A 24,968-nucleotide genomic window follows, 5' to 3' on the forward strand; every position below is an offset into this window, starting at 1 on the left:
CTGTTCCCTCTTAAAGCAAGAGTCAATGGTGTGCTTAAATATGGAAACAATATTATTAAGCCTGTATTTCATAAGCTAATTTATGAAGAACAGCGAGGTTTTCACATTATAGCTCTTGGGGGTGGTGGGGGTGGTGTGTGTATAACAAAACCATGGATCAAATCTGGTTTTATTAACAGTATTGTTGCACAACTGTAATGCCAAATTGAACTACATGTTGCCCAGTACTCTTTGGTTTCATAAAGTAGAAAGTGTGATGTGGTACAAACTAAGAAGTTGCTTCTACCCAGTACTTAAAGATCCATAAAAGCATTTCCCCCTGGGAGGGCACAGAAACAGAACCAATCTTTGTGCAGTCCTGCCCAGCCAACTTCATCAACCATCACCTTCACCCTCTGGGGTGATACTCTACTTCCTAGATAAAAGTAAAAACAATAACCTACATATAGATAAGGTTTTTCAGCTGGTTCTGGCACCTTCGCGGCCCGGCTCAGCACGCTCCCCAGACAGCAGCCACCCCCAGCGGAAGGTATTTCGAGACTTGAGGAATTACGTGCAAAAGCCAATTAGTGACTCTCCGGGATGAGACATCGATTACCCTTCCTGCCTGCCTGCCTGCCTGCCTGCCTGCCTGCCTTCTTCCCTCCCTCCCTTCCTTCCTTCCTTCCCTCCTTCCCGCCCTGCTTCCCGGCCCCCGCCCCCGGGCTGACCCGCCGCCATGTCGCGGCGCCCGCTGGGTACTGTAGTTTTCGGCGCGGCACGGCGGAGGATGCTTTCCCGCTCCTTAAAATCCCCCTGAAGGAAAGTAAGTTTTTCTTTCGCTGTGGAGAAGGGCGTGCCTCGCGGGCCGCTCTGTGCCGGTGCCCGTAGCCAACCTCCCGCGGCCGGGCTTCTCGGCGGCGGCGCGGGAGGGGCGAGGCGGCGGCGGGGCCACATGCTCCCCGCTGCCCGCGCGGTAAAATGGCGGGGTGGGGCGGTGCGGCCCGCCGCCTTCCCCTGCGCCCGGGCGGCGGCGGGCAGCGGGGCCTTGCCTGGAGGGCCGGGAGGGCCGGTGTGGCCCGCGGCCCGTTCTGAGCCGATGAAGGGGCGTGTGGAGACGGGTTGCTAACGGGCTTATTCATATGAATACTTTTTTTTTTTTTTTTTTTAACTGTGGGACTCCTGCTCAGATTTGCTTCTGGGGAGCTTGATGTGTAGCGTTTTTAAATGTACTGCATTTTAAAAGATTTTAAAATGCACATGGCTTTTATTCTTACGAGTTTGGGTCTTTTTCCCCTCAGCTCTGTTTGGCTTTGAAAAAGTGGTGAAATATTTGCTTTAAAGTAAACATTAAACTTATAACCTCTCATGTTTTGGACTTTGACTCACTTTGATTCTTTGTCTGCTGTTTGCAGAGTTGGGGGTTTACCAACGTTAACATTGGCCCCCTCTTTTATTTTTTTTTTTAATCTACCCCCTTGAAATTAACGAGCAGTTAACACTTACTTCACCGTGTGTGTAAAACTGCAATAGTGACACAGAGAGGGTGTTATGATTCCCCGTCCTCCCCAATCACACACACACACACCCCCCTATTCTGGTAGTAGCTTCTGCTGAGGCATCCATCGATGGTTAAAGACACTGAGCACTTCCAGCTTCCTAGGTAGAACCTGACATGTCAAAATTTAGTACTTTGAGGGTGGCTGTAAAACTTTATGATCCTGTTTATTTTTAGCAATGAAACTTCAGGTAATGTTTTGCCCAGGAAATGCACAACCTGGCTGTGTGGAAGATTGCACCAGAAGGCAAGGTGCCTGTCTTGCAGAGCCTCAGTTTAACCCGTGAAAGACATGTGTTCTATTCTCATCTGTGATTCAGGCCTTCAGTGTGATGCTCCGATTTCTGCAGGGGTGAAACACAGATAATAATGACTTTTCTTTGTTTATTTTGTTTTATAAAGTGATCTGATATACCACACTATATGGCCAGGTGAGAGAGGAATTAGTCCAAAGTAAAACACATGAGCAGAAGAAGCTTGTTTAAACCCAAAGCTATAACTAAAAACTGTAATTGCCACCTGATTCTGGAGGCCTCTGAACTCCTTAATTAATTCTTCATGATATTGAAACCTTGTAGAAATTAAAAGTTATCTAAGGCCATGTTTTCTTTCAGGATAAGCCTGATGCAGCCCTAGCTTAAACTTGCAGTTCTGTCATCATATTTTGGCCGTTTTGCCACTTCGGGTGCCATGGCTGTTTGTTTGTACCTTAAGTTGCACCAGCAGAGCTGCCTGCACAATTGGCACGTTGAATTCCCTCTGGAAACCGATCCACATAGGAAAAAGACATGACAAGGCATGGAACTCTTACTGTCCCCAGCCCTTATTTGATTCTCTGATCCAACCTGCTCTGTGACTGTAAACAGGCTGGGGCAAAAGGTAGGAATGAGTAGTTGGGTGAGAAGGTAAATTGTGAAGCAGCGTTTGCCACTGATTGCATTACAGTCTCTGGATCAATCAAAATGATCTGAGGGTGGCATTGCACAGGACAGCTGGTCTGACAAGCAGTTTGCTGTGGCATAACCAAGCTCTTTTCACCTTCTCTGGCTGCCTGCTGCTGCTGCTTCCCTCATACTCTCTGTGGTGATTACTTCATCCCTCAGGAAGTTAGTTTAGCTCACTAAGCTGACAGAAAACTACTTCCTTTATATGTGCATATAGATATCATTTACTTTACTGACTTGGTTGCTGTTGTAGTGTTGGCTTTCCAGCATTTATTGTCTTGCTGATTCAAGTGACTGCACACCCTTGGCACACATGGGAGGGAGAGGGAAGGAGAGACTGGAGGTGGAGAAGTTGGTGGAACCAATGGGAAGCTGCACCAGCAAAGGGCAGCACAAGCCAGTTGTGAAACACCAGTCAATGAACCTGCAGTTTGCACATTTCAGCCCCCCAGTTCATCTCCAAGCTTGGATGGTGTCCAGCAGTTGGCAGAGGTTCACCGAGAAGGCCAGCCTGGAGCTCACTTCACGTGTACTGAGATCTGTGCGTACTCATAATGTGCAGCGGACTCAAGAAGTTACTCGGCCTGACGATTAGAGTGTTAATTCAGAAAACAAAAGAGCTGGGTTCAGCCTGAGAGGGTTTGGGACCATGCGACCTGGCTGCTGGTGAGTTCAGCAGCCAAGGAAAGGATGGCTAGTTCCTGGGAGGGAATACAGCAGCAGTCTAGCTGTTGAATTTGGGAGGAGGAAGTTCTAGGTTTTGACTTCTTCTCCAGTCTGTTCTTTCAAATTTTGTAACCCATTACAGGTCTACGAAAAAAACACATAAATGGTCCTGACTGCTAGGGCTAGAAACTAATACTACACTCGATGGGGTGGTGGCAGAATTGCACAGCCTCCCCAGTTTTGTGTTTTTTTCTGTCCACTGTGAGTCTGCTTTTCTTTTTCATCTCCTGCCTAACTTCAAGAAGAAGAGTGAACCTTCTCCTTTGGTACAAAAGCCAAGTGATAAAGAGTTCTTTTCCAGGGATGGGTGTGTGTGGGTCTGACCCTTCTCAGTGACTCTGGGCTTGGGTTCTCTGTGTTTGGGGTAAGTGCTGCCACTGCTGGGCCATTTTGTAGACTAAGCTCTAGGAAAAGTAGGAGTTAAGGTGCTCTGGGCAAGGACCATATCTTTTGTATAAAGAAACTTAAATGTCTGTCAGGTTTCCTAAATCCCAGTGTTAGGAAGCTAAGGTATTTCAGCTTTCAAATAGGCTGCAGCAAATATTAGATGTTACATGTTGCAGCGATACAGTAGATTGTTGCTGCCTGAAAGGCAGGTCTTGCCCTCAAATTCTTCTGCTCAGCTCTGTTGTCTCATCCATTCATTTTTGGTGTCTCTAGACCTTGACTGATTGCACTTCAAGCTAGCTGAGCTTAAAGAAATCTGGGTTTGATTGTTTTGGGTTTTGGGGTTTTTTTTTCCCCGCTTAGGTTAGTTCTATGAAGTCTCAATTAATTGACTATGCTCAAGTCAGCACCAGAGCTAGTACGAGGAAGGGGAAAGTGTATCTGAGTTCATGACATCCCCTTTCAATGACAGTCAAGGTATATAAATGGGTCCAACATGGGTAAATTTTTGCTGCAAAGTGTAAACCTGTTTGATCAGCAAATAGATTTTAGTGAAGGGCTGCAGCACTTTGGATGCTGGACAGTACAACATTTTAAATATATCTATATGTCCCATTGTCCCTCCACCCTTGTTGCAGCACTCTCCAAACTAACCAGCTGCAACAAGGTCTTTTACCATCTCATACCAACATACTCTTCATGCCAGTCCCTCTGCTGCCTTCTCCTAGTCTCTCCTCATCCCAGACATGCATTCTCTCTCTTCTCTCTGCTTCTTCCTCCCCTCTCTTCCTCAGCTGCTCCCTCTTCATTGGCTGCCCAACCTCTTAACAGAACAGCCACAGCTGCACCTGTTCTACATCAGCCAACCCACCGCCCCTGAAGCCAGCCCACAGCTGTATATTATCAATGCTAATTAACCCAGCTTCATTCTTCTACACACCCTCAGCTCAGATTTTTTTGAAAGTAAGACACTACAAAGTCTCTTCTTATACTACTTTGTTTTGTGGCACCTTTTTCACACATGTTGTCAATATTTGGCATAGTTGTGTCACCTAAGCAAAACACACTCCACCCAGGTCTTTCAATCAAGGAACACAGAGAAAACCAACAGCACTGGAGCTTAATTTTAAAAAAATAAAAAAGACACTATCTGAAGCAGTGAGCTGCCACTAGTCATACCCTTTACTGTCTGTACTATATTGCATAGATCTTATTTTAATTGTGCCTTTTTTTACTGCTTTAGTTAGGGGGTGATGTAATAAGGCAATAATTTAGTATGAGATTCCACTTAGTTGAGATAAAATACTTCAATAACTTGCACCACACGCTTATGATGTGAAACTGAAACTTGGGAAAAAATCGCTTAAGTTTACATTTTCTTATAGTTATCTTTGTAAATGCAACCAAGGAGCTGAGTTTAACTCCCAAGGCTGTGTACAGGATCAGTTCAAGAAAAAGTCAGTGACTCCTGTCCCTTCCCTGTTAGTTTGTCACCTCATCTCACTTCTACCTGTACTTAAAATCTCATAGTGCCTTGTGGAGGAGTCAGGATGGGGAAAGCTATCAGATACTGTTGGGTTTGCCTTTCTTATTTTATTTTCTCTGCTCCACAGGCCCTGACCTAGTGGAAGAGTTGCCCAGCTTCTTGGTGAGCCATACCTTTTGTGGAGGATAAAGGTCTCTAGGCTGATGCTCTTCCAGTAAGGCTGGTGACTTACTACTGGCAACTTCAGGGATAGGCTCTGGGAATCGACTTGTCTTCACTCCATTTTTGTCCTCTTTTCTTGGATACACAAAGTGATTAGCTTGTTTCTGCTTTCCTGTTCCTACTTCATATAAGGACCTAGTAATAGACCCTTGCCTGAAATGCCACTTGTCTTTCCTTTAAAACATCTTTTAAGCAAACATATCTTCCTTGTTTACAATAGCAGACAAAGGTTGCTGAAGGTAATTTCGTACCATGTTTTGGAATCTTTAAGGATTTCACCTATTGCTTCCAAAAAACCTGAGTGCGTGATAATCCTCACAGAAGAAATCATCTACCTTGTGAATGGCTTTAGGTCTTTTGAGAACAATTTTTTGACTCCTGGATTAGTGACAAAATAAAAAGAAAAGTCACCTCTCGGAATTTTTATTTTTAATGCAAGATCTTGCTGGGCAGCAGAGGGCCTACACAACATCTTTCTATGTTAGTGTGAAAAAGAAATGCTGCCACTGCTAGATTTGAGCCTCCTAAACTGGGACTGCCACCAGAAGTTCTCAAGCTACATCTCTCAATAAAAGTTGCTAGGATACCACTTGTGGGATGCACAAGTAACACTGAGTTTCAAAACAAATGATTGAAACTTGGTTTTTACTCACATGTTGTAATAAATGGTTACATTTTATTTGAACGTATGATACACAGCTTGTTCTATTTACTTGTTCCATATAAAACTATGCTATATATATATTTTATTTTTTTTTTCCCAGCTGACAGTACTATTAGAATATGTTACTTCAGGCAAAAAAAGGAAGTGATTCTTTGACTAAATTGCCAGCATGGTGAATTAATTTAGCTGGCAAGGTGTCACTGGATCTTCAAGCCTGTCCTACTGTTTTTAAGCAGTAGGCTTAATGGAGCATGAATATGCACCATGCACCTTGTTCTTTCATACTGTTGATATGCAAAGGACCATGCATAGCCTCATTTTTATGCACAGCAAAAACGCATGGCCTCTTTTTTAGATGAAAAAAGAATGTTTACAATCTTATTAGTAGATGTTTTTTAACTGCAAAAAATATCTGGATTGGTACAGAATTTATTTTGCACGTTTAGAAACAACAGGATGTGTTGCTTCTGCTCTGCAAAGTTTTTGCTCCTCACTCCTAAACCATTTGTTTGTAAGTTTCTGATCCCTCTTCCCAGCTGGAATAGCAGGACTTTCCTGTTCATTGGCTAGCGGCAGGGTGTCGTCAATGGGGCGGTTAATGATGGGACACGGTACTACATTTTAACCAGAGGCTGCTTATCTCCATTCTCTTTGCGCATCTGAACTCTTGAATACTACTTTCCAGCACATAGGAGAGAGTAAGTTTGTTCTTTGTTTGCGTTTAAATCTCTACACTCAGTTCTGAGGTACCTGTAAGAAAAATACGCAATGTGTATAGTTCAAGCTCTTAAGACAAAATCTGCCTTAAAAATTACTATTTAATGATGACTGTCTCTGGATAGCGCTGTGAAACATGCTCCCTTGGTTTAACTTTAGTGTAGGAGATAGCTGCCTGATACATGATAAATGTGTATTCTTTTATATTGCATTCTTTTGTCCTTGGTTACTGTCTTCATCTAATTCATCCCTTTGTTGTAGCCAGTCCTTTATTGTTATCTTTTCTTTTTGCTTGAATTGTAATATAAAAGACGTTTAGCATAAATTGGTGTCCCAAAGATGTATATCATAACTCATAATTTTTACCCCAACGTACTTTTTTGGTTTGTAAGTAATCCTGGAGTTTTGTAATTAAAACATCTCTGCAACATGTACATTTTGTCTAACACTTTGACTAAAAAGCTGCTGGTCTCCCCCAGCCTGAAACTACAATCAAATTTTAACTCCAGTGTGTTTAGTTCATAGTTAACAACTCTGTGCTAATATTCTGTATTTTATCCTTCTATTCATGTGTATTTTGTCTTTATTCTGACTGGATGTTTTGCCTAAAAGTATCGCTCTGAACAAATCCTTCCTTCCTTAATGGATTAAAATACATTAGCAAATGGCATAGGAATACCTTCTAAAACACGTGAGCTCTTTCTGTCTGAAGTTTATTACAGAGGGCTTGGATTTAAAAATTAGGGTCACCATATGCATTGCATAGTGCCTTCAGAGCAGAAGCTTTTTCCTGCGTAGTCCAGGTCCTCAGGAAGGCAGGTTTCTCCAGGGTCACAGCTATCTGAACAGCTTTAAAGTCAGGCTGTAGCGGCGGATGTGAGGGAGAGGCACGTGCCCCTGACATATCAGTTGGCTGAAAATTTGCCTTCTATCATGTCTTTTTGCTTTTCCCTTAGAAATCTGTTGAGGGGTTTTTTTTTCCTTTTATTTAAGATGTGTTTTGTGCTAGTTGTCTCTCTGTCCTCCCACAAAAGAGAGGACTGCAGAGGAGATCTGACTTTTTGCTGCTTTTGGAAATGGAGCTGTCACCTGTGTGTATTCAAGCTGCATTTTGTGTCAGGGGTTTTTCTCTGAGCTGGCCTTGGGAGGCACTGTACACATGGGCAAGCACAGGTCAAGGACCAGGTGCTTAATGGAAGAAGCACAGGGAGCGACCAAGGGTTGTGTGTTACGTGTGCCAGGATTACAACAGGGACACTGGTTGTTCCGTTTGACTAAAACTCTTATCTGGACTGCGTTCCTTCTCCTGATGAATGGGAGGTGATTTGTATAGCAGATGGACACATCATTCCTCTTCGCTGGCTGTGCAAAGGCCTTTGAACAAATTGTGCCCTTTTCAGCACAAACCTGTTCTTGTTTATTCTGATTACATAACAGTTTAAGCCATTTTTATAGGTTTAGATTGTTATTTTGCATATGCTAAGATTTAAAGTTTTTAGATGATTTTTTGCAAGTAGTGCATGTAGCACTTGGGCTTAGGACCACCTGTCAAATTGTAGCTGCTTGCTTTCTGCTTTGTTGAACAGGTTCTTCAGGGACCATTTGACTTCTGTGAATAAAACTCTTACTTTAACCAGTGCAGTGGCGTCATTTGTATATGTAATTTATATATGGCTGGACTAATGTGACTCTAACAGCTTATTCTTTGAATAGCTTAGGAAGCTAGCCTTTGCTTTTCAATGAACTCCACAAATAAAGACGTATGTACTTATTTTATAAATTATGTACCTACTTTATTTCTTTATTTACTGTTTTCTGAATTCCAGTAGTTTTTTTCAGTGTAAGTGAAAGTGTTAGCTGTGTGGTATCATTGTTGGGATAGCAATTCTGAGGTGACATACATCAGCAAATATGTAGAGAATATGCATAGAAGTGAATGTATCTTAAAAAGCAAAGGCTAACTTTCAAAGCTGCTCAAAGGAAAAGACGTAATCTTGATGTCAGTCCAATATGTGTAAGTTATGTGTACACACAGAGATAACGACATAGGGAGGGCAAAACAGAGTTCATTTCATTTTTGTGACCATTTTGTTTCCAAACTGCTGAAAAGGTTTTGGACAGTTTAAAATTGTAATGAAATTGTGGCCTTTGTTCATACACCTACTTTCTGCAGGCCAAAGGAGTGTTAATGTGTTTTTGTAAAACTCAGTAGAGCGGGAGGGAGGAGTGGATGTCCAGCAGTACCTTCCCAGAGTGAGCTCCTTTATTAGTGACACCTGGTCTTCCCTGTTGTTTGCCTCGTGGTTATTCTCTCCTAAGGAAAGCTAGAGCTGGAAGTTGATTTCCCTCTCCCATTGCTCGTAGCCTTTCCTTCTCATAAAGTATTTAGAGCTCTTTCAGATATTGCCTCTAAAAACTCTTGAGTGGCCCCATTCAGCGTTTACCACAGTAATACTGTGCTCATATAGTTAGTTCATCAGAAAGGCTTTGCCCTTTGCAGACTTGGATTCTCCAGGAATTTCTATAGGCCACAAATCACAGCCTGGTCACTCATAAGGGGTTTTCCTATATCACAGCCTTCTGAATGACTTAGAGCAATTGCCAATCTGACTAAAGGAAAACCAGGACAGATTGCCCTGTGGGTTAATTCTGTGTTCTGGAGCGTTTCAGTCTTTGACATTTAGTTTATATCTGATTAAGTCAGATACCCATTTTCATGTACATATCTCTCTCTTTTGTTTTTTGATCAACAAAACCCTTATAGAAATACTGTTGCGTGAAACTAAGTGACTTTCACCTCTGTTGTGAGTTGTGTTGCACCCAGCACTTAAAACCAAGGTCTGTGAAGCTCTTGCTTTCCTAACCTCACGCAGCTAATTCTGGCTGTTCCACTTGTGTTCTGGTTTTATGCAGACTAATGGCTGACCGAGTGCTTGTGATTGGCAGTGGAGGGAGAGAGCATGCGCTGGCCTGGAAGTTGGCCCAGTCCCCACATGTGAAACATGTTTTTGTTGCTCCAGGAAATGCAGGAACAGCTGACAATGGAAAAATTTCAAATTCAGGTAAAACCAAAAAAAATATACCATTTTAAAATTTTTTAACCAGTAAGTTCTCTAGTCATCAATCTGAAAGCACAACTGTTAATGTGGAAGGATTATTATTACTATTTTTTAAGGGTTTGGACATGTGAAATAGATTATACAGATGCAGTTAAGAAGAGCAAAGCCTTGTGCAACAGCCATTCATTTTATATGATCTCAGTTGTGATACTTAATTCTTTAGGTTTGGAGGATGCAGCTAAAACTCCATCTGTCTGCTGCATGTTCCTCCAGGAATACAGCTCTGGATAGCTGCTCCGGTTCCCGCCTCCCAGCAGCCTAGCAGGGAAGGGGTGGCGGTTTCTTTGTACACACTGAAGATCAACAACTGGCTGGTGAGCAGCTGAAAAGTGCCTGAAGCAAATGCCAGCACCTAAAGTACTAAATTCACTACTGTATTTTCAGAAGTGCATTGAAGCCCTGTGATCCCTGCAGCCTTTGATGGGAATACTTTCTCACCTGAAATGTTCAACCAGAAAAAAAAAAAATCATGCCTTTGTCTTAGTGACCTTAAGAAGTTAAGGCTATTTTCAAATCTTTCTCTCTTTGTGCTGTAACTGCCTGTTTTGAGATTCTAGCTTAATATGTTAAGCTCTGACTAGCTGTAGTTGAAACTATTAATAGTTAATAATTTTGAGAAATCAAGCTTAAGGTATTTCAAATTGAGCATCCAAAATTACGTGCTGCATTTAAAAAAAAATACTGGTCTAAGGTGCTTGCCTGGAGGCACACAGTGAATCAGTACAAACCCAGGGGGATTACTCAGATATTCCTGTGTCATGTCCTTTATATAACAGATCCTGAATTAGGTACTTTACAGCAAGCAACTTAAGTTTCCACTTCAAAACATGTGGTAACATACAGAATTAAAGTTAACATAGTATGCATATGAGCATGAATTATATACATTCTCTTTCTGCATTCCTATTTGTGAGTAAAATCTTTTTTTTGTTACCATCTCATGTGGAAACATGAATCCTGTCAGATCTTTGTACAGCAGGTAATTATTGTATTTAATTCCATTGGAATGCTTAATTACAGGCTGTTTGTCCTTAATTTCTTTGACTAGTCACAGTATCGTAAGTATTTTTTTTGTTCTATTTGGCCTCTGAGGAGAGGGCCCAAGGGAAGAGCATGACAGAAAAGTCATACATTTCCTTCTCATCCCAGAAAGTCAAACAAAGATTTTTACCCTTGTGCTAAATGGAGTCAATGCCAGCCTGTATGGCTTGCAGAATGTTCATTTCAGCATTTTTTTGCAAGTGGTGTCTTTTAAAAACTGCTGCACTTTTCTCTCACCTTGTTATTTCATAAAAAATACTGAACCCTCAACTGGAAAATATTTGAGCATGCTTGAGCCAGGTCCATGAAATCTACCATATGTACTAAAATATTTTTTTCTAGAATATGGACTCACATGTACTTTGGGAGAGAAATCCTCAGCCAACTAGGAGGTGGGAAGAATCTAAAATTTGTGAAGTGTTTGACTTCTTTGGTTTTTAATATCTGCTCAGGCATTTTAGTCCTACCACTGGGGTTTAGATTTTAAGTCAGGGGAGAAAATGGAAAACAGCTTTATAGAAGCCCTGTTATATTGTGTGAGCCTGGGCAGCAACATCTGTGAAACTGCTACCATTGTTTCTGGTTTTTTTGGTATAATCAAGATTTGACTTTGCAAGTTCATCCTCCCTTCATGGTTGATGAGATTGCCTTTAATTAGCATTGCAACTCTAGTTCTCAGATGATTTCTGAAACATATAAAGGTGAGCTTAAAATTATAAATAACCTTGCATTTTCAAAACTTGCCTGTATCTAAGTAAAAAAAAAAAAAAGTTTTATGGTTAATTTGAGTCAGTAATCATTTCTGACAATAAAGGCAGATTTAGGTTAAGTGACTAGTTTTATAGTCAACTTATATGTAATTAGCAGGGCAATTTTGGTGCCAGAAGCACACAGAATGGCCTGATGAACCCAGAGATAGACATATGAATGTCTGTGAATGGACTTTACTGGCCTGACACCTCCTTCCGTCACATTTTTAGCTCTCCGTGTAACGTACACTCTTAACTTTAAGCTCTAGCTTTGTAAACCTTGATCCAAGGTCCTTCTGTCTGGTTCAAAAGGAGTGTTCAGCTGTCATTTTGAGAAATAAAACACAGCTACAAAAATGTCCCCTTTCTGTCTACATCCTGAGGAAAATGATGTTTGGGGGCAACATTGAAATTATGTATTAACAATGTGATTTATTCCTTTCCATTTGTTACTAGGACATTTCCACGTCATATAAATCCTCTGCCATATTCACTGTTCATATCACTAGTAGGTCAGATCTGTGGCAAGACAATTTGGGTTGAAAAGCGCAATTACCTTACAGACTCATTCCTTTCCCTGCTCCCCTTTGCATGGATAGATGACATGGGTAACAGAGATCATCCCTCTGCAGTTGCCCACCAGAGCTCCCACTGTCTTTGGTTGGGATCTCCTGTTCTCCAGCAGCTTTCACAACAGCCCCATGGGACTGAAAGACAATTGACCTTCATGTTAATCAGTACTTTAAAGCCAAGTGTGTTATGCCTTTGGTTTTGCTCTGTTTTGAGCCAGAAGTTAACTGGCATAAATTGCTCCCAGAAGTCAAAGGCCTTGGCTTCTTACAAATATTGGTGAAACAAAATAATTGAACTGTTAAATGAGTATCAAGGAGAAACTTTTTATTAGTGTTCAGTCTGGTTTTTTCCCCCACTCCACCCGAATAGGGTAAATCTATAACCAAAATGTAGGTTTCTGACAGTTGCTTTTATGACATCTCTTAGGCAGAAATAGCTGCTTCTCTTGTGGAAGGAGGCAATTTACTCATGCAGGATGGCAGGAGCGCAGTGGGTACCGACACAAGATATGTCTGTCCAGCAGAAACTGCTGAATCACAGCCTCTCCCTTCTCTTTTATCACTTCCCAGGAAACCAGTTGGAAGAGACCATCAGCTCCCGGCATGCTTGCCAGTACAGTCACTAACAGGAGATCACAGGCAAAACTTAAAGCAAAGTATTTCAGCTGCAAGGAGGGTCTGTGCTGTGCTGTACTGTGCTCCCTTTGCCAACTTCAGGCCCTGATGTGTTAGTCCCCTTCCTGCAGGGTCAGCCAGTCCACCCCGGGTTGTGCTCACCACTTTTTTGGCTCTCTCTGGGATCGTGTTCCCATCCTCTGTAGACCTTGGCTTTATTTATTCTTGATAAAAGCAGTGGAATTGCATTGCCTTTGCGTAAACTTTTTATCATGAGACTTGACATTATTGTCTTTTGTGCAAGCTTTTTCTTTTGTTTACACAGGTTTTGGCATCCCAAGTACCGTCATATTAAATGTTTGTCTATGGAAAGCCTAATGGTCGGTCATAAAAGCCTAAGACCAAATATCCTTACCTGTAATTACAACACCTGCCCTTATTAAGTTTAGCCTACAGCAAAAAAATGTTCAGATTCCCCTTTGTTTCAGTAGGGTCCATTTAGTGTGGCAATTTTTAGCTGGCGCTACAGAAAGAAGGAAAAAAGAAAGCAGTTGCAGTCTCACCACCAGCCACTCATTCCTGTCCCCTACACTGTGCTGGCACAAGCATGTGTAAAGCTTCATTTATGGTGACCCTACTCAGGGAGAAGAGTGGCTGAAAAATGCATATATATATATATACACACATATGTAAAAATATGTAATTTTGCTTGTGAGTTATTTTTCACTTGGATCCTTCACAATGATTCTTGGGCTTGGAAACAGGATGTTCCTAGATAAGAAATCAGTTTACTGTATAGCCCCAAACTTTTTTTCCTCACCTTCAAGAGAAGGTGGGTTGACAATGCATATCAAACCACAGCCTTTGCTTGAGGGTTTGGTGGTGCATTTTGTTCTAAGCCTTGTGTGTAAGTCTGTGTATCAGTGTGCGCCTCACTATTCCAGATTCACAGTGACCTGCCGTTCCAGAGTATGCGACTGGTGAAAATGCTGCTTCAGTGTTATGTGATAAATAAGTGCTAAACAACAGTAATTAATACAGTCTTACCGCCCTTTTGTATCTTCAACAGCTGTTTCAGTCAGCAATCATGCTGCACTTGCCCAGTTCTGCAGAGATCAGGACATCAAGCTGGTTGTGGTTGGTCCAGAGGTTCCTCTTGCTGCTGGTAAGAGAAAACAAACAAAAAATCATAGCCTTCATAATTTAGGAAGAAAATAGATTTTAGTCCCTGTCTTCCGTGCACCACTCAACAGTGTCTCAGTGTCTTCAATAGGAATGGAAACAGCTCCTCCATGGCAGTTTGCCTGAAATGCAGCGTTGTGCTATGATGAAAATTAATTTTTGAAGGGTATTGTGTGAGCAATATAACAGTTAAAATATCCTTAATTGTTCAGTTTCTTTTTAAACATTTGTGATTAGTAAAAGAGGTGTCAAAGTGTTTCCATATAGGAACCTTAACTAGAATTTTGATTTTCCTATGGAGTTTTCATTTTTTGAAATAGTAATAATTTGAGACTTGGTAAGAAAACCCCACATTTATAAACATGCTGGTAAGTTTTCTATTTTAACCTTTTACGTGATCAACAACTGTCGTCTTCACAAAAGACTAATGTTGACTTTTTAGCTAAAAGCTATATAAACAAGGGGGAATTGTCATCAAATGCAGCAGATCTTTTTAGCCCAGAATGCTGCAGAGTTACCTGCTCCTCTTTACAGTGAACAATGCATGTAACGCCCGTTTGGTAAAACAGGCACATAGGTATGTATGGCGTACTTTTCCTGAAATACTTGTTCCAACAAATCAGTACATCTGTAGACTTGGACTATCTTACTCACTCCTATAAATCATCTGGTGATTTATAAAATTCTTTTGTGTTGTCATTTTTAGGAATTGTTGATGACTTGACAGCCGCTGGAGTAAGGTGTTTTGGTCCAACAGCAAAGGCAGCTCAGCTGGAGTCCAGTAAGAGCTTTACCAAAGCCTTTTTGGATCGTCATGGGATCCCAACTGCAAGATGGAAATCTTTTACTGATCCTAAAGCAGCATGTAGCTTTATTAATAGGTAAAATTACCGTAATTTTAGAAATATTTTTGTTTACAGCAATGTATGGTGTGCTAGGTATCCAAAACAATCACATGATTACTAATGTATCAATGCTTTTGGCTGTGATAGAACATCTTTAAAGGTTTTGAAGGATAATCTAACATGACACTATCACACTGCAATAAGTCTGATAATTAAATGGTTCTTATTTACTGCTCTAAAATGAAAATTAATTCAGTGTTCAGTTCACAGGAGAATATAGGGCAAGCTTTCATTTTTTTCGAATTGCCTGCTGTGGAAACCCAGCTTGCAGTCTGATAGTCATATGTTCTGCCTTCTTTGTACCTTTTCCACAAATATAAATTCTGCATTGGAGACTGACTCAGCAACTGCTGATCAGAATACAATCCAGGTGACCCAAAAATGATACAACAGTAAATTATTAAAAAGAAAGCAACCTTACCAGAACAGCAATGAAATTCAGTGGTGGGGAAAAAAACAAGAAGCAGAAACTCTTCATAGGCATAGCATAACAAGAGAAGCCTGGTGTTTGTGTGTTATTCAACAAAGTAGAATGGTTGCTATGAAAACTGACAAGTATTTTGATCTTTCAGCTGTTGAAATGTTCAAAATGTCTACAGAATATATTTACAATACAGAGTGTTTACTGTTGAATCTCTCTCCTCTGTCTTTGAAGTGCAAACTTCCCTGCTTTAGTTGTAAAAGCTAGTGGCCTGGCAGCTGGCAAAGGAGTAATTGTGGCTTCCAACAAGGAAGAGGCCTGCAAAGCTGTTACTGAAATCATGCAGGTGAGTAGAAATGTCACACACTAACTGAAGGAGTTCTCACAAAAAGTTATTAACCATCTCAGAGTCCAAAGATACTAATTTCTATGTAATAGGAACTTGGCTAAAAGATATCAAATCTTTTACCCATTATTTGGACAGTTATGAAGCTCCGTCATATTTATTGCTTGGGGCAGGGTACTCTTTTTAGGCATAGTTCCTGTAGGCTAAAATAAAAGAATTCTGAATGAAAACCCATGCTTATTTCCATATGGTTTGGTGGTTGGGGTTTTTTGGTTTTGGTTTTTTACCATTTGAAACCTCTGCAGCCAAACAGGTACTACAATGCTGTAATATTAACACGGTAATTGAGCTGGATCTTGACAAGAAACATCAGCTTTAGGATTCTAGTCACACAGCACTTAAATGTGTAGTGAAATTCCAGTGGAATGATTGCAAGTTAAGTATACATTTAGGTAGGATATTCAACAAATAATTAGGACCTTCAAAATCTGAAGAGAAGCAAAAAGAAGCGATTTCATCTGAACAGTTAAGACTATGGAGCTGGAAAATAAGGCATATACAGGCCAGGTCCTCAGCTGGGGCCAGCAGCACAGCATCTTACAATTCAGGGGAGCTATGCTGATTCATAGGAGATGTTATCTGACACTCTTGTACTTCAAGAATCAAGAATATAGGGTCTGCACTCACACTTTGCTGTATGTGTGTGTGTGTATGGTTTATGGACAAATACATGTCTTAACATGTGGCCCAATGTCTTGAACAAAAAAATGTATATTAGAGTCTTACAGACCCACAAAATCATCTTGTCGGTGTGGGTTCGATGTTCTTAATTGTCTAAATATGCAGTCAGTGTTCAGACATTGCACTGGAATATGAAAATATTGACCCCTTCCAATGTATTCTATAGAATTGCACTTTCTTACAAAGTAAAAGTTCAGATTATGGACTTGACAGCCATTGCTATTAGTCTCAGTATCATGGGCTCATACTAAAGAAAGTAGAGCATGAGGGATTGCTAAGTCATAAATATCATCTGCAATTTAAAAATGTTCAAGCATAAAATCTGCATTTATTTAAGAATAAACAGAAAAGAGGAGCAAAGATTATACCATTGCTAACATACGCAGGGTGGAGAATGGATTAATAGTCTTAAAATTGTGCTGCGTTTTTCTTGCTGTATGAAAAATTTATTTTCTTGTTATTTTTTTTAAGTAGCATAACTGAAACAGAACTAAAGAGCTTTTGTTTTTACTGTAGGATAAGACTTTTGGCACAGCTGGGGAAACTGTTGTTGTTGAAGAACTTCTTGAAGGAGAAGAAGTTTCTGTAAGTGTGCATCTCAGTGTAACACTTTGATTATATCTGTTCTAAACTATTTAGGAAACACTTGTAAGTACCTACAGCAGGGATGTGTAGGATTTTATTACTTAAATTGAAAAGTTTACCTGTTTATAAATAAAGTTGTATTAATTAGGCAGCTGTGTGAAGAACCAAATTTCCTGCAGTCTGTTAAAATAATTCAAATTATGTAAAAATAACTCCAACAGTCATCAGTGGTTGTTGCCACATGGGAAAAAAAAACACCTTAAAAATTTTGAATGTCATTGAGCATGTAGTTCTGTGTTACGATTTCTCTGACAGCAAAGACAGTATAAGGTGTCCCTTCCCTTCCCCTTTGCTACTTCTTCACTGCTGTTTGCTTTTGATAGTTCAGTTATACTAGTTAGCTGTTTGTGAAGCTACAAGCTAAAGACCTTTTTTCAAAGAAATCAACACCACCACCTTGCTTCTTTTCAGTGTTCTGGTTTAGAGCCCAGTGCCATTTGAATCAGTATGAGTAACAGGATGGTGAAGTGCAGATCAAGGCAGGGAGTGGCTGGGAGTAAAGGAGGATGGAGACTTTCTTTAATCAGCTTTGCTGAGGAAGGGGAAACGTTGAACTGCATTGTGAGGGAGCAGTAGGCTCCTTTGGAGCAAGAGAACAATCATCTCAAGACAGGCGCAGGCAGGATCCTCTAACCAGTTTCATTGCCAGAGATACTGCAACTTGGAAGTGCACCCGGGGACAAAGGACCTGGAACTGTTAAATGGCTGTAGAATGTTTTGACAGTGTTGATGTGCTCTGCAGATGTAGAGAGAACATTTCCTTCATTTTAAGCTGATTCGGTCCTTTGTTTAAAAAAGTGTATCTGATTTAATTAGCAGAGTGTGAAGGAGAAAAGGAGAATTAGAGCCTAGACTTTGAGGTGGCAGGGCAACTTGACACCTGCATCACACAAAGTAAAACAGCCAAGCACCAGCTCAGGTTCCTGGGTCCTGGAGCTGGAATTGACTTATGCTGAATGTTGTAAACATTCATCTTGGAGGTGGTGGTATTTATAAAGTAAGCGATCATCTTGAACTGTTGCCAATCTTTGCATAGTCTGGTTTCCTGCCCAATATGAAGAAATTAGATGTGCAGATACTGGTCTTATAATCCTTATTCCTTCCTGGACGGCTTGACCTTTTTAGGAACTAAGGGGTTATCCAGATCTTAATTTTCTGGTGGAAAACCTGTAATGCTCTTAATTAGTTTTTAGAATGCTAGCAGGCTTACTGTAATATAACACAATAATATAAACGTGCAGTTTAAAAGGTTTTTATTCTATGAGGACTGACAACAATGAAGGAAACATACTGCTTGCCTTGCCTGTCAAAATAATTCACATTCCACAAATGACTGGAGTTTTTAATTTATTAGTATTTTGGCATTTTCAGGTTTTGTAGCAGAATCCTTGCTTGTTTTTTAATTAGCATTATAAAATGTTTTTGAGTACTGCTAGCAGTAGTCTGCACAGTGAACATCACCATCCAGTTACAGAAGATGCCAGCAGGCTTGTTATTATGAAGATATTGAGGATAAAAGCATTTGCTATATAAGTAATTTATTAATATTTCTAAAGTAAATAGCTTTATCAACAAGGAAAAGGAAATCTTGAAAGGAATGTAATGCCTTCCTTCTGGGGCAGGGGGGAGGAAGAGGGAGGGAAGAAGCAGCTTCCATTGTGAAGTATTTTAGTTTTTTTTTTAACCTTTTGAGTATCTCTTTTCAGTACAACTACTGATGTTACATTATTTTTATATGTTATATTAAAGGTAATTTCTGTAGGAAGGTCATACAAAATGAGGCACTGGTCCCTGTGGGTACTGAGGGAAAAGGGAAATGTTTAGTATACTATAGTTTGTTTTATCAGGGAGACAGAATTTATACTCTTAAATATCCATTTGCAACACTGAAAATCAAATATATTTGCACTTTTTGTACTTCAATTTTAATCATACATTGGAGTTTTAATTATTGCCGTGTTTTCTAGTGCTTATGTTTCACTGATGGCATCACAATTGCTCCCATGCCACCAGCCCAGGACCACAAGCGATTAATGGACGGAGATGAAGGCCCTAACACTGGAGGGATGGGAGCTTATTCCCCAGCACCTCAGGTAAAAATGTATTGATAAGGAGACATTTCAGTGCAGCTGTACTACAGCTCTAGTATTGAAAGTATATGTGAATTTTTAGTTCCACCGCGAGGAACAGGAGAGAGTGAGTCTTGTGGATGGGAAGAGTTGCTTGAGTTGAGTTGTTGAGAAGAGTACACAGTCAAGTCCTTAATAAATCTGTTTCTCTAAAGAGGAGGGTATTACTACTGCATTACTTTTAATTATAAAGGTGGAAGTGCTGTTATTTCTGCAACCTTGTATTTTGATTTGGTTTTGTGCTTGAAACCATGTTTTTATCTTGGGCCAAACTAAGCTAATGACAGATTTTTGCTGTGACTTAAGGTAGTTTGGTTTCTGTGTGGCAAGGAACTTCTGTTTGCAAAAGGACTTACTTTGCTTTCTCTTCACCTATGTCATGGTCAGTGATTTTTATTTTTTTCTTTCAAAAAAATATGGTGTTTGTTCCTCAGTAAAGCTATTCTTTTTATTTATTGAATAAAATTCAATCACTGATCGCTATACTTTCCAACTGTGATTTTGTCTTTGGGAGGCCTTATCTAAATTTAAGTGTCTGTGCAAATGGTTTGTTCCCGTGAAGGCAGTGGGATTGCTTGCACATGTAGATCTAAGCATGGAAAAGTGTCTGAAGAAATGCAAACAGTTGTTTTAATGCTGTGGTATGTTGTCTGAGGAGAGAGAAATAGCATTAGCTTTTCATTGTATGAAATGTTTTGAAGTGACCATCCAAGTGTTCTGCTTGGCTCTTAAAAATGCTAGCCATCACAGTAGGAAAGATCATGCACTACCTTTTTACAAACACTGTTTTCTAATCCTGTTTTATTAGATTTCTAAAGATTTACTGCAGAAAATAAGAGATTCTGTTCTTCAGAAAACTGTTGATGGCATGAGGAAAGAAGGTGTCCCCTATTTTGGTATGTACAAAAGTCTGGGCTTTTTAATCATAAAGAGAAAGACATATTTTTTCACTTTGTCCTCTTTATGGGCCTAAGTTACACTGTAAGTTAAGGAAGATAACTTCGATTTTTTTTTTTTGAAACTGCGTTTGGTATCAGTGGCTTGTTTTAGAGTCCATTGAAATCAATGGATATATATTTTCATTAATGGTGGATAATCATCAAGTAAGGAGGAACAGAAAGGAAAACATTTGAAAATAAGCTGCAAAATTTTAACCACAACTATTTTTGCCTGGTTTATCTTTTTCTCAAGTGTTAACATCCTGCTTTTAAATGAGCACAGGTGTCATCCTTTTAAACAATATTATGAATAGATTCAAAAGAAATGATCTATGCAGCTGCTTAGATAGCTTTTTATAATTTTTTTTATTCTAGGTGTGCTTTACGCTGGATTAATGCTTACCAAAGATGGACCTAAAGTTCTTGAGTTTAACTGCAGATTTGGTGACCCAGAATGTCAGGTAAGTTATTTTGTGTGTAGATACAGTTTGGCATTATGGGAGGAAAAAAGTCTGTTACCATCTACCATTATTCCTAACTAACTTTCAGATCAAGAATTAGCTAATTGCACTGAGTTTTAAAGTATTTGGTTTGTTTATTCAAGACAGAAGTTCTGTTATGAAATGATTCTATTCCAGAGAAGATTTCAGCAGGTCATACTCGAATATGGGCTTTACAAGGGTAAGCTTGAGTGAAACTCAGCACTTTCCTATCTTTTCTGGAATGGAGTTGGATTGGTTTCGGTTTTTTACTTTAATAAAGAGGTGAACAATTCTTTTCCCCACTCCCTGTTGACAAATGGAACCAAACACTGAATTTCTATCCTTCAGAACAAAATAGGGTTCTTTGGTTTCTACCTTTTCCCCTCCACATGAGCAGTTCTTTTACCCACAGAAATTAACTTTAAGGAAGAGTATTTTTAAAGGTACATAGATCCTGCACAGTATGTATATATATGTGAAAATACAGTATATGAACATACTTATTTAATGTTATTTTTACAGTTACATTAGTATTTTTAAAAGCTCAGTGAAGAAAATGTAACAGCGTACATTGTTTTATATAATTTGCTAATCTGTGTTTTCGTAGGTAATTCTTCCACTGTTGAAAAGTGATTTGTATGAAGTTATGCAAGCGGTTATCAATAAAAAGTTGTCTAGTTCCATGCCAGTTTGGTTTGAAGACAGTGCAGCTGTGACAGTGGTCATGGCTAGCGAAGGATATCCAGGAACATATCCCAAGGGTTTGGAAATAACAGGTAAATATAGCAGGAGAAACTGGAAATCTGATTCCCCTCCTGCTCTCTCTCCTTTCTCTCTTTTGCTGGATGAAGGTGAGTCACTGTAACTCGGATTCATAGAAACTGTAGATCTGGTGGTTATGGGTCAGCAAGAGACAACTGAATTTTCACACTTTAGAGTTTACTGGTAATACACCTGTTGTGTTTTCAATTCTCTGTACTGTGTTAAGTTCTGTAGCATTTCTTTAATACGTGTTACAGTAAAGTAGTTCTGGGCTGATCACTAATTCTTACATAATCTTGATGCTGGTCTGTTTTGTGGTCTGTATGCCAGTGAAGTATAAAATCCAGCTGGAATTAGATGTTGTATGCAGATGTTTCAGCCAAATACCTCTTTCTGTGTCTCCGAGCATGCAACTAGCAGACTTGTCTTTCCTCAAAACGTAGTTTTTACAAATTTATTCCTATTTCCCATCATGATAACACTGAATTTGATTGTGGTTTCTAGACACAGTCAATAAGTGCTGAGTATCTATTAATTTGCGATTTAACAGAGAATGTTCTAATAAATTGATTTTTCCTGCATTTATTTTCTTAAACAACAATCACAGGACTTTCTAAGGCTAAGCAACTAGGACTGGAGGTGTTCCATGCAGGCACAGCCCTGAAGGATGGCAAAGTAGTGACTAGTGGAGGAAGAGTCCTTACAGTAACTGCTATTAAAGAGGATCTCATGACAGCACTGCAAGAAGCCAACAAGGGAGTAGCAGCCATATACTTCAAGGGTGCCATTTATAGAAAGGACATTGGTTATCGGGCTATAGCTTTCCTGAGACAATCCAGGTAGATATTTGAAATACTTGAAATGGAAATAACTGGTGTAAAAGGGACTTAAAGACATCACTAGTTTACATTAATAAACTGATGTTTATATTATCTGTAAATCTAGAAAGTTTTAACTACCATCCTTGTAAGCAATCTAAGCAAGACCAGCCAAGGAAGGAACAGGCTGATGGAGCTCTCATCCATGCTCTTACTCTCCCAAGTCTGAGTTAAACTACAGTGACAAGCATATAGGAATAACTTGTACTGTTGCTATCTGTTACGTCTGTGTTAGGGAAGGTGAACTTCTGGTTCTTGGGCTTTAAATCATAGCTTTTGCTCTAGGTTTGTATTGTCCAGAAGTCTATTATTAATATAATGAAATATATATGAAGAAAGTTTCATTATTCGTTCATTTTAGAGTTTTTAGAAATGGTTAAAATTATCTTGAAACACCTACCTTGTTGGCATATGCGTTTTAATGGAATAACTGGCTAACAATGTGGGTAGGATTTATTGCTCCTTCTTATTCTTATGTCTTTTATTGTCACAGTATTCAGTTTAACAGTCTTGAGATTATATGGGTGCAGGTTTTTTTTTAAAGCAGTGTGTCCAGCTGTCTCTCTAATGGTATTACTAATGGTAAGAACTTCTTACAGGTTTTTAGACTAATTTTTACCTAATACAAAGCATATCTTCCTGCCTATGCTCCAGTTAGCTCAAAACATAACTTTCGATAACAGGTGTTTTTGAGGTCTATGAAGTATATTAGTAAGAGCTCCATTTTTGCTGACAGCGTATACTGATTAGTATATTGTAAAATTATGATCAATAAACTTACTAAATGAACAAGGGTGTTTGTATTTAGTGTTCTTTCTCTCTCAAGTACTGTGCATCTTTTGAGAAATTTATGTGAAAATATGTAATTGGTATCTGTATTGTAGAAAAAGGTCAGGTCAGTGTGTGTGAGGCAAGAGAGTAAGGTACTTTACATTATAAGGTTCTTGAAAACACTTGAGTTCAGTGGCCATAATCAGCAAGTTTCTTGACTGGAGTGCCTGTATGCTGGGAGGATCCCTGGCTTATGAAGGAGACTCCTGGGACCTGTTTACAATCAGTGCCTGTTTCACTGCCCTTGAGTCTGTACCAACTTTTGCTCAGACGTCCCGAAATTGGAAAAACAGGCAGTCAGGCACATTTCACTGTGGACTCTGTGTTGCACATGCTTAAGGAAGGGTGATGGTTGGCTCTGTAAGTTCGAGGATGCACCTTCTCTTGGCACTTAGCAGGATTTGAGTCCTATGCATTTCACACTTCATGAAAATATCCAAATATTTATTTAATAAAATATGTTTAAGAAAATCTGAAGAATTAAAGATTCATTTAAAGAATCAAGGTAAATACCATGCTTTTAAAAATAAAGTGAAAATATGGTGAATATTTACCATGTTCAGACTGAAAGGGCCTGACTTTGGTCTCTTACCACAGGCTAGTATTTCCTTGAGTCTTACTCACAGGCTGAACAGCTGCTTCTTATGATTATTTTCCTGTTGCAGATTTTTGAGCAGTGATACGTGTGTGCAGATACCTTTGTATTTTCCTGGTAGCGCCACTCTTTGGCCAGCTGTTTTGCTGTATTTGTCCTTGTTAATCAACAGCGTGTTTCACCCTCAGCATTTAAACTTAACGCTGAACCACATCAATAAGAGACCTAAAATAGGTATGAACCTAAAATAGGAATGCAGCAGGTAGCCTCGTTCATGCCACTCACAGCATAGAAATAACAGTCGCTTAACTGGAGCGAGATATGTTTGGTACAAGTAGTGATGAAAAGTCATTAACTCACTATCTCCAAAATGAAAAGGTTCTTCTGTAAATATGGGATGGTACTTAACGTCCCCAGTCTGTCGTATGGACAGACACCACTTAGTACTAAGTGTGTTTTCTCTGTTGTATGGCTGTATATAAAAAACCACCTGGAGCTTATAGACGTTTCTTTCCAGATTTCTGAAATGGACCTCAGGGACATAGGTCTTTTAAAATAAACTTTAAAATATATACTTTAATAGAAATTCCATTTAAGCAAAAAAGATGTGTTGCTTGTTTTGTGATGGTATCATTCCAGGTGATAAGGAGAGGCAACCTTTAAGCTACAGTTGTAAATGTCAAAGTATCATAGAGGACTATTGATTTATGCGATAATTCTGTTTTGAAAAGCTAACTTGAGCTTGATCCTGCACAGTGCTGAGGTGTTCTGATTCAGCAGTGCATTTTTGTATACATTTTGGTTTGAGCATAGGAACTATACTACAGATACCTCAGTACCCAGGCCAGGGATTTGAACCTTGCAAAATCAGATCCATTAGTCCACTTACTTTACCTTGTTGATGTTTTTTTTTCATTTGGTTGGGTTTTATCTTGGTATTTGACTGGATGATGTATGATACTGATGCTCTGATGCTGTCTTCAAGATACCTGGAACTATTTGGAAAATGCTTATGGCAGACTGTCTGTGGTACAAATCCATGAAGTTTTGTTCCTTAGTTATAATACTCCCTATCTTCAGGTATATGTGTGAGATCAGGTTCCAAACAGGAAAAAAAAATAACCTTTGAACTATTGAACTTGCCTGAAATGAGTACTGCAATACTTAGAAATGTTTTTATATGAGCAAAGTTACTGTATGTGTGGGAAAATGGTGGTACTTGACAGCAGAATAGGATTCTAAATGGTTAATGCCCATAATGATGCAATGATGTAAAGAAGTAAATATTTTTAAATATATGTTTATGCATTTAGTTATCAATTGCCGTTAACATT

The 24,968-nt window shown here is 39.5% G+C and overlaps 1 protein-coding gene across 2 annotated transcripts in view; it reads left to right on the forward strand.

The window, feature by feature from the left end:
- The first annotated feature begins 747 nt into the window (after positions 1–747).
- The window catches only part of GART (phosphoribosylglycinamide formyltransferase, phosphoribosylglycinamide synthetase, phosphoribosylaminoimidazole synthetase), a 39,332-nt gene continuing 15,111 nt past the window's right edge, over positions 748–24,968 (forward strand). The window contains exons 1-11 of one of the 2 annotated variants that reach the window (XM_005234375.4): positions 748–805; positions 9,597–9,745; positions 13,849–13,944; positions 14,668–14,842; positions 15,522–15,633; positions 16,891–16,959; positions 18,987–19,112; positions 19,957–20,044; positions 20,462–20,547; positions 21,176–21,344; positions 21,938–22,169. In XM_005234375.4, coding sequence (XP_005234432.1) covers positions 9,601–9,745; positions 13,849–13,944; positions 14,668–14,842; positions 15,522–15,633; positions 16,891–16,959; positions 18,987–19,112; positions 19,957–20,044; positions 20,462–20,547; positions 21,176–21,344; positions 21,938–22,169 — 1,298 coding nt within the window. In that variant the 5' untranslated portion in view covers positions 748–805; positions 9,597–9,600. Of the gene's footprint in view, positions 806–6,517; positions 6,665–9,596; positions 9,746–13,848; positions 13,945–14,667; positions 14,843–15,521; positions 15,634–16,890; positions 16,960–18,986; positions 19,113–19,956; positions 20,045–20,461; positions 20,548–21,175; positions 21,345–21,937; positions 22,170–24,968 lie in introns of those variants that run through there. The other variant, XM_027782365.2, reaches the window with a different exon arrangement.

This window comes from Falco peregrinus, chromosome 4 (genome assembly GCF_023634155.1).
Source record: "Falco peregrinus isolate bFalPer1 chromosome 4, bFalPer1.pri, whole genome shotgun sequence".
Taxonomy (NCBI): domain Eukaryota; kingdom Metazoa; phylum Chordata; class Aves; order Falconiformes; family Falconidae; genus Falco; species Falco peregrinus.